Source organism: Calonectris borealis, chromosome 1, assembly GCF_964195595.1.
Source record: "Calonectris borealis chromosome 1, bCalBor7.hap1.2, whole genome shotgun sequence".
In the NCBI taxonomy this organism is placed as follows: Eukaryota; Metazoa; Chordata; class Aves; order Procellariiformes; family Procellariidae; genus Calonectris; species Calonectris borealis.
The window spans coordinates 185,915,875-185,925,534 of record NC_134312.1 but is presented as its reverse complement, the minus strand read 5'-3'; the positions used below and the strand labels follow the sequence as shown (position 1 = coordinate 185,925,534).

At 53.8% G+C, this 9,660-nt stretch overlaps 1 protein-coding gene across 1 annotated transcript; it reads right to left on the bottom strand.

Annotated features, from left to right (window-relative positions):
• Positions 1-3,769: 3,769 nt before the first annotated feature.
• Positions 3,770-9,180, bottom strand: PCDH8 (protocadherin 8). The gene is made up of 3 exons (XM_075139811.1): positions 5,702-9,180; positions 5,361-5,571; positions 3,770-4,911 (listed from the first exon to the last, which is right to left on the bottom strand). Exons 1-3 carry the CDS (start codon positions 8,111-8,113, stop codon positions 4,538-4,540), a joined length of 2,997 nt encoding a protein of 998 aa, XP_074995912.1. The 5' UTR covers positions 8,114-9,180; the 3' UTR covers positions 3,770-4,537.
• Between the last annotated feature and the right edge of the window lie 480 nt (positions 9,181-9,660).

Below are 9,660 nucleotides of genomic sequence, written 5' to 3'. Positions count from 1 at the left end.
ATTTCTCTCCACTGACTGTGAAGGAGCCAAGGGTGCTTTGCGCCATCGTAGGTGACTACCAGAGGCTTCTGTAGGAGTAGGCTCAAGCTTGGTGTTAGGGCTTTTGTGATCTCCAGCTGCTGTAGCCAGTTTGGGCCGTGGAATTAACGCAGGCTCAGTGAAAGTGCTGCCTCCAGTCCCGTGCCCCTGCTCCCCCTCCTCACCTCTGCCTCCTGAGCCAGGGAAAGGCAGGCAGGAGAGGGCAGCTCTCCGCGATGGAGAGGTGGTGTGGCCGCACAGTCTCGTCCACCGCACATGACACAGGGCTGATGCCACACCATGCTTGGCAAATAAATGGAATTTAATTGATAGTTCTGCATTAATTTCTGAAGTATGTTGGCAAAAATCTCCATTATGTTAATCAAAAAATAAAAGAAAAAAACTAGGACATACACAGAGAAATAGCATCAATGGAACAAACGTTTGATTCAAGGGGCCCTGCCCGGCAGCTGAGCCTTGGGGTCCCCTCTCCACTCATCTGCACTTTGGATGATGTGTGCTCTTACCTAATGGAGCTTTGGGATTTCCCTCACCTAGTTTTAGGAATCTAAAAGTTAAAGGAGTCTGGGCTGCTGCCCCTTGCCCTTACAGGCAAAGGGGAGATCAGGAGCTTCAGTGATTCACCTGAGCTGTCCCCATTGCCTGTCTCCAAGCCAAGACGAGAAGCTCTCAGACGAGGTCCATACCTTTCCGCTAACCAGAGAGTCCCTGCAAAGCAACTGGCTCAGATTTAAGTGCTGAGTGGATTTTACTGGCAGCACATAGGACCCCAGACGGGACAGATCCCAGACCCCAGGAGACTGTAGCTGCTTGCTGCTGAAAGCTGCTCTGAGAATGGGAACAGGTGACTTTATTTTCCCCCCATTTCAAGACTGCCTCACATCGGGGTGGTCCGAACTCCTGGCTAGGCTGCGATGAGCATCGACTCACCTGTAGAAGCGCACAGGCTCTGTTGCAGGCAACAGCGTGAATTCGGCACCTCAACCCAACGCGATGAACTGCCCTTCGGCTGCGGTTACCTCCTGCCAGCCTCCCCCAGGAGAGCCTAGGGACCTGCTGTGCAGGTCTGGCAGTACGTATCCCAGGCTTTCAAACTAGATGACAAAGAACCAGCTTATGAGATTGCCCTGCTTTTTTGATGGAGAGCCTTTCCCTCCCCGCGTTCAAGAGTTATGACTAATTACTTCACATGCCGGCTTGCTGCTCTGCATCACTGATGATTAGCCAGCAGGGAGGCTCACAGCCTTCCTTCTCAGCACCCACCCTTCAGCCCCAACTTCAGCCCTAAATTTAACCAAGACAACCCTCTTAGTTCATTAGATGCATTGTGATTTTTACTACCAGGTTTAGATGAATCACCAGAGAAGCTCACCTATTTTCCTGACCATAAAAGCCGTATCACAGACATTGCTTCCCGGTTGAGTCTTGCATCAGCCTGATTTCAATTCCCTTCAACTACAGGCTCTGAAGCTCTCTGCCCACCACAAATCTTCACGCAGTGGCTTTTATGAAGCCCCTGTTAAAACTCAGACAGTGTGTGCATGAAAACTTGGTCAGGCTCTGCCACTCTTGCCACATGGGCTTGAGAAAGCTGAAAGTCAGGGGAGAAAGGGAATTTCTTTCATTTAAGGGAGATGCAGGAGGGATACTGTTTTCTACCTACAATTTGAGACACAAAGTCTAACAGGGTCCTGTTTATGTCCAAGAAGGCTTTATATTTTCTTTGTCAGTCATCTTCTATATATAGGTACCATACTAATTAGACATATAATCGAAGAATTCATGATAAAAACCAAAAGCTTTGTCATGTGCAAATTTCTGGATTCTTGATTTGTACAAAATGCAAAATTATATCCTCCAAGTGAGCAGCAGTTCTTCCTTTTGGAAAAGTTCAATCCAACATTAAAACTCCAATATAAGCGTTATCTCTGTTATAAACATTTTTTTGAACGCAGGAAGAAATGCTCATGCTTAGTTTGTTTCATTCAATGCTATTCTATACCTGATTTCAGCAGAAGGATTTGAAATCTGCTTTTAACCTGAAATCTTGGGGGGGCGGGGAGGAATTTCAAAGCTCTATATGATTTTTTTTTCAGGCCTTTGTCACTTCTAGGAGGAGGCAAAATATGTAGCTGTATTGGGTCTGGCTGAGATGAAGTTAATTTTCCCCATAGAAGCCCTCATAGTGCTGTGCTTTGTATTGGTATCTAGAAAGGTGTTGATAACACACCAGTGTTTTGGCTGCTTGTCGTGGTTTAACCCCAGCCAGCAACAAAACACCACACAGCCGCTCGCTCACTCTCCCCCCACTGGTGGGATGAATAGATTCTGGTAGCGAATCAGGAGGGTAAAAGTGAGAAAACTTGTGGGTTGAGATAAAAAGTGTTTAATAATTGAAATAAAATCAAGTAAAATGTAGTAATAATGATAATAATAATATTAATAAAAGAATATACAAAGCAAGTGATGCACAATTGAATTGCTCACCACCCGCCGAACGATGCCCAGCCAGTCCCCGAGCCGCAATCGCTGCTTCCCGGACCACGCCTCCTAGTTTATATACTGAGCATGACGTAATATGGTATGGAATACCCCGTTGGCCAGTTGGGTCAGCTGTCCTGGCTGTGCTCCCTCCCAGCTGCTTGTGCATGCGGCAGAGCCTGGGAACCTGAAAAGTCCTTGACCAGTGTAAGCACTGCTTAGCAACAACTAAAACATCAGTGTGTTATCAACATTTTTCTCATACTAAATCCAAAACACAGCACTATACCAACTACTAGAAAGAAAATTAACTCCATCCCAGCTGAAACAAGGACTCGGCTGCTGAGCAGTACTCCCACAGCATCAAGGCTGTCTCTCCAACATTCCCCCCTCACCAGTAGGCTGGGAGGGGACATAGCCAGGACAGCTGATCCAAACTGACCAAAGGGATATTGCATACCATATGACGTCTGCTCAGCAATAAAAGCTAAGAGAAAGGAGGAGGAGGGGGGGCATTTGTTATTACGACATTTGTCTTCCGGAGCAACCACTACACATACTGAAGCCTTACTTCCTGGGAAGTGGCTGGACATCACCTGCTGATGGGAAATAGAGAATAAATCTTTTGTTCTGCGCGTGGCCTTTGATTTTGCTTTATTAAACTGCCTTTATCTTGACCCACGACTTTTTTTTCCATCTTATATTCTCCCCGCCCTGTCCTGCTGAGGAGTGATAGAGCAGCTTGGTGGGCACCTGGTGTCCAGCCAAGGACAACCCACCACAGCAGCACAGACAATCTCAACATAATCAACAACTATTCTTTCTCTGTTTTATGCACAAACATAAACCTATCCTTTCTCCTGGTGTAGAAATATATGTACAAAAATGCAAGTTACTGTCCTTTAGTAAGGCTGCCTTAACAAGGAATAAACATATAAGCGCATACCTATGCAGCTTGACTCAAATCAACGTCTCAGCCAGATCAGAAAACAAAGTGCTCAAGTGCCTGGTGATGCAAGGATATTTGCACGGCACGAACAATTCAGTTGATGGACATAGTTTCATTTGCTTCACTACAATTACACCGCTTCCCACCAGTGAAGGATGGGGCTGGAAGAGCTCAGACTGGGTAGTGAAAAGCAAAGGCCAGCTCCGTCACGCAACCCTCCCTTCCACCCTGCAACCCATCATTAAGATCTCTGGAGCTAAACCTCCAGTGAGGTATTGCCGGAGATGAAGGATAGGTGAGACTAAAAGTAGCATGGTCCATGCTCCTCCCCACTGCGTTTCTCTGCACAAAATACTTTTCTTGACCGGTAAAGACCTCTATGCTCTGAAACATGAAATCCATGAACAGATCCCTCCGACACATCACAAAACCTTTATTAGTGTTTATCAGTGACACAGATTACAGGAACCAAAGGCAATTAAATAACATTTAAGTTGACCACAGACTCAAGAAATACAAGTCACATTTGGCAAGGCAAACTTCTCAGTACACTGGGTTGCTTAGGTTATTATTACACCATGAAGGAGGAATTTCCCTTACAAGGTTCTACATATTCAGGATATTATGATTAATTATTATTATTGTGTCTTTCAGACAGTTCCTTTGGCAAAATTCCCATTTTTTAAGCTTTTATTATATAAAAATATAACCAATTTTCATTATGTACAAACATTACATTACACAATATACAGGTTAAAAACACTACAAAAAAATGGCAGGCCATGGGTAAACCAAAAGCAAAAAAAAAAAATGTAGAAAACATGAAAAAAATTTTAAATACTGCACATTTCATAAAAATTACATTAACTACAAACAATTTTTTTTTGTTTGCAAATATCAAACAGTACTGACGTGATTGGAAATCTTTCCCAACAACTTCATTTTTAAGGCACATCTTGCATATTTACATGTACGACACCGGATCTGGTCAATAACTTAAAGGCTCTTGGGAGTGACCTAGTCGTGTGCGCGCAGGGACGTGTGTACTCGGGCGGGGAGCGTGTTGGGCTACATCTTCTCAGCTGTGTCAGTCTGGGGGCCCAGGTATCTAGTTGAGGGGGCTGGGTAGAGGGGCACCCCGATCTCCTGAAGGTCGGGGAGCCGTGCGGGGCGCGGCGGGGAGAGCAGCGTGATCGTCCGGTCAAAGTCCCTGTGCAGCACTTTCTCGTAGACGCTCTGAAGCCCCACTGTTTTGGGCAGCTGGGCTTGATAAAAGTTGTCCCTGCGAAGGGGATCCCTGGGCAAGGACGTGCTCTTGCAGAAGGTGGAGAGGGGTGCCGAGGGATGGGGAGAGGGGTGAGGGTTGGCTCGGCCGCAGGAGGGGCTCCAGCAGCGGTCCGAGTGGCCCAGGATCTTGCACTCGGCCGTACATGCCCACAGACCTAAAGGGAGAGAGAGAAGGAGAAACCTGTCGTTACTGCAGGAATAAATCCACATAATTCATAATCCTCAGAGTTGTCAGTCACGGGATGATTCAATGCACTGACAGTGGGAGTTGGGAGGCGATGCTCTACGGCACAACGAAAAAACATGCTTGGGAAGGTTATGTCGTTTTGCTAGGGACACTCCTCACAATCCTAACTTTTTTGAGGAGAAAAAAACCCCAATCCTACAGTACTTCCAGCACCTGCTAATTCGTGCTGGGCACTCAGTGCAGAGGGGAACCAGCCTCTCGCAGCCTGCTGCAAAGGGACAGACAGTTTGGGTCACGCAGCATCAGGCTTCCCCCTCCAGCTGCCCTGCCTAATTCCTCTGCCCTGGGGATGGGTCCCTCTGTCCAGCCATCCGTCTGTCTGGAGGGGCCAGCTGGGAGCAGGGGCTGAGCCCTTACCGTTCTGCATGTGCGTGATGAGATCTTTCTTCAGGGCATCTCCGCTGATATCTGAGTCGCTGTCATTAAAATCGCTGTCGCCTTTGCCGCTGTCTTTGCCACTGAACTTCTCTGCCTCTCGGCCGGAGATGGTGTTGAACGAGTGCCCCTTCCAAATGGCCACGGGGGGAGCAGGCTCCTTGCCGTAGCTCGGAGCGGCAGCAAAACCCTGCTGGAGTGGGGTGGGGGGATCAAAGGAGAGGTGAGAGGGGAAGTAATGAAGGGTAAACCGACGTCAGAACCGCATCTCTGCGATTCACATCCCCCCCACCTCAACCCCCTTCCCCGCATCAGGATCTTACCTCCCCACTCGGTCCTCTGAGCCTCTTCTGACCCTCGTAGAGGCAAGTGCTGTCGCTGCCGCTCTCAGCGGTGGAAATCTCTTCGGCAGGTGGAGAAGGGTCGGGGCTGGTGAAAGGGGTTTTGCTGGGAAAGGTTCGTACCTCAAACACATTCCCCCTCTGGCTGCCCTCCTCCTGCCGGCCCTTCTCCAGGTGGGAGATGTCTATCTGCTCCTTCAAGGAAGCATTGTTTTTGATCTCGTTCCCCTTCTTGCGCCTGTTGCAGGTGGTGGCGATGGTGATTATAGCCACCAGGAGGAGGGTGCAGCTGCCTGCCAGGACGATGATCACGATCAGAGGGATGTCCCACTGCAAAGCCTTTCCTTCCCAGGAGCTGGGCTTGGCTATCTCCTGGATACTGGAAGGAGCAGTGGCGGTCACCAGGAAGTTGACTGTGGCAGTCGTGGCGAGGGGGGGTCTGCCGTTGTCTGTCACAGTGAGGATGACCTTGAACAGCTGTCCCAGCTCTTCAGTGAGGTCGCCCCTCAGCACAATGTCCCCAGTACTTGGGTTGATGGTGAAAAGGTCCTGCTGGGGCTCTTCGAGGAAGGCAAAGGTAAGCTCAGCATTGGCTCCATCATCTGCGTCTCGAGCTTTGATCTGGGCCACCAGGGAGTCGCGGGAGGTCTTGCTGGACACGCCAATTTCCACTGTCCCATTGGTGAGCACTGGGTGGATGATGACAGGAGGGTTGTCGTTCTGGTCCACCATCCTCACTTTGACAAGGGTGCTGCTGGAGAGCTGTGGGGAGCCTCCATCAGTGGCCTGGATCCTCAGGTCCAACTGCTTGAGGATCTCATAGTTGAATGTCCTGAGGGCATAGATGGCCCCGGTGGCGGGGTCCACTGAGACGTAGGTGGAGATGGGGGCCCCCATGACCTGTGTCTCCAGGAGACGGTAGGTCACCTTACCGTTGTGGCCAAGATCGGGGTCACGGGCCGCCACGGTGGTGATGTAGGCGCCTGGGGGGTTGTTCTCTGGCACGGCCACCTCGTAGAGGGGCTTGGCGAAGAGTGGTGCGTTGTCATTCTCATCGCTCACCCGCACTGTGTACTGGCGGACGGTCTTGAAGGGCGGAGAGCCCAGGTCCTCGGCCACCACAGTGAGGTTGTACTCGGGGATGCGCTCGCGGTCCAGTGCCGCCGTGGTGACGATCATGTAGCTGTCCTCGTAGGCACGTTGCAGAGCGAAGTGGTCATGGCCGTGGAGGCTGCAGCGTACCTGCCCGTTGGCACCCGAGTCACGGTCTGAGGCGCTGACGAGGGCCACAAAGCTCTCGCTGGCCGCCGCCTCGCTGACATAGGCCACGCCAGCGGCACTGGCGGCACCGCGGAGGGCGCTGATGCTGATGCGTGGCGCGTTGTCATTGACATCGGTGAGGCGCACGATGACAGTGCAGGTGGCAGCGCGGGGGCTGGCGCCGCGGTCCTGGGCACGCACGTCCAGCTCGTAGGTGCGGGTGCGCTCGTAGTCCACGGCAGCCTCCAGCGTGAGGCGGCCCGAGCGTGGGTCGAGGCGGAAGAGCCGCCGCGCCTCAGGGGGCACTTGGCTGCCGAAGGTGTAGACCACCTCACCATTGGGGCCCTCGTCAGGGTCGGCGGCATCCAGGTCGAGCAGCAGAGAACCAGGCGGCGCATCCTCGGGCAGCTCCACCGTGACCGAGCTCTGGGCAAAGGCAGGGCTGTTGTCGTTGGCGTCGAGGACACGGACGTGCACGGTGGCCGTGCCTGAGCGCGCCGGGCTGCCGCCATCCTTGGCCACCAGCTCCAGTGTGTAGGAGGGCTGGCGCTCACGGTCCAGCTCCTGGAGCAGCACCAGGTCGGCGCAGCGTGCCCCATCCGCCCGTGTCTGTGCCTCTACGCCAAAGTGGCTGTTGAGGGAGACCTGGAAGCTCTGGATGGAGTTGGAGCCCACGTCCTCATCCACGGCCACCTCCAGCGGGAGGCGGGTGCCGGGTGCAGCGCTCTCTGATACCTCCAGCGCCATCTGGGCACGGGGGAAGCGTGGCGCGTTGTCATTGATGTCGCGCACCTCCAGCTCCACGTGCACCAGGCGGTAGCGCTCCCGCCAGCAGCTCACCACGTCGAAGGCCAGGACACACTGGGGGGCCTGCCCACACAACCGCTCCCGGTCCAGCCCCGCTTCGCCGACGGTCAGCTGCCCGTCCTCCTCCCGCACTCGCACCAGCGAGCTGTTGCTGAACTGCCGCATCAGGCGGAAGCTCATCTCCCCCGGTGCCTTCACCGGCATCTCGTCGGCCAGCGTACCGATCACCGTGCCCGGCGCGCCCTCCTCGTCGGTGCGGTACCTCACCGTCTTGCAGCGGGACAGGGCCAGCAGGCAGGCGGCGGCCAGCAGCCGCAGGGGGCTCATGGCACTTGCGCGGGGCTCAGCCCGACGGCGCGGCGCGGGGTGACGGCAGGCAGGGGGTGATGCGCGCGGCGCTGCGCTCCTCCGCGCACCCTCCGCCGCCGTCTGCGCCCCTCCGCGCCTCCGCGCGGCCTTTAATAGACGGCGTATGCAAATGAGCGGGCGGCGGAGCCAATGGGAGGCGGCGGGGCTCGGGCGGCCCCCCCGGCGGTCCGCGGCGCGGCGCGGCTCGGGCAGCCGGCGGGAGCGGGGGCGCGGGGCGCGGGCTTTGTGTTCCGCGGCTCTGCGGGGTCTGGGGCTTCTCCTTTGCTTTTCCGGCTTCGTCCCTTTTTTTCCCCCTTTTATTTCTTCCTTTTTTTTTTCCTTTCTTTCCTCCCCCTCCCGCCTTTTCTCTCTCTCCGGCGGCGCGGCGGCGGAGCTTGGCGCGGGGAGTAAAACGCACGGCGGGGTTTGTTAATTGTGCCACAGGTCGGACAGGTGCCGCGTGGCGGCATGCCGTGGCGTGTCGTGCCGTGGCATGTCGTGGCGTGGCATGTCGCGCCGTGTCGTGGCGTGCCGCGCGGGCGCGGGTGGGTGCGCGGGCGCGGGGCGGCGGCGGGCGCGGATTAGCGGGGTGCGGGGGCGGGTGGCGGCATTCAGCTGCGCGCCCGGAGTGGTGTGTTACTCGCGTGAGAGCCTGTGATCAGCGCCGTAAGTCGCCTTTCAGGAGGTGTCCCCGCATGCTTTAGTATGCATGTCACCGCCCGGGTTTCTTAAGCCTGGGGCACTAGCAGGCGAGGGGAAAAAAAAAAAAAAAGAAAGGGAAAAAAGTTCCAAATAGGATTTAGCATAAGCTTGAGGAGATTTGGAAAGGTTTCAAAGATCAGGCTGTATCAAAGGCTTATGAAGCCCTCGTTAGCTGTAGAAATATAATAGCATGGCAGGCTATCCCATTCGAGGAACCAATGTCTGTATTATTTCACTATGACAGGCTAAAGGGAGAGAAAGTTGAACAGTTTCCACAGAGGAGTTGGACTAAGTTGAATATAATGAGCAAACGCCACATGTATCCATTATGTCCCTCTATTCATTCCCAATCACTGCCATAACTCTTTGACTAAACGATGATGAGCGCTGAATTACACACAATGCCCTGCTCATATTAAAATACATTTAAGACCTATCCCTCCTGGTGCCCTGTTACGCCTATTCACAGGATTTTCTTTTTGTCCTAATAGGGCCTCTCTGGGAAGCAACACCAGTCTCGTTCCAGAAGAACAAAATAACAGCATGAGGCTGAAACCTGGCACGAACTGGGGGGAACGAAACCATCTGCCCCGCAAGGCACCAAGGCCCCGCGCGCAGCCCGGCGCAGCCTCCCGGCCCCGCGGTGCCTGGGCGGCCGTGGGGAGGGCGGCCGCCGGCCCCGGCCCGCAGGGAGGAGGCCCGATGTGGGGGGAAGCTGGGGGTCCTGATGAGCATGGGACTCTCCGGGAAACTGTATGCCTTTCCTTCCCTCCTTCCCTCTTCCTTCCCTCTTTTCCTTCCTCCTTTCTCTTCTTCCCTCTTCT

What these genes read in the sequence shown, in the direction of transcription:
- PCDH8 (XM_075139811.1), bottom strand. Translation starts at nt 8,113, where the DNA reads ATGAGCCCCCTGCGGCTGCTGGCCGCCGCCTGCCTGCTGGCCCTGTCC. An exon ending in TCAGAGGACCGAGTGGGGAG is followed by an intron (nt 5,572 to 5,701) that starts GTAAGATCCTGA and finishes ACCCCACTCCAG; the next exon opens with CAGGGTTTTGCTGCCGCTCC. An exon ending in CATCACGCACATGCAGAACG is followed by an intron (nt 4,912 to 5,360) that starts GTAAGGGCTCAG and finishes CTCTCCCTTTAG; the next exon opens with GTCTGTGGGCATGTACGGCC.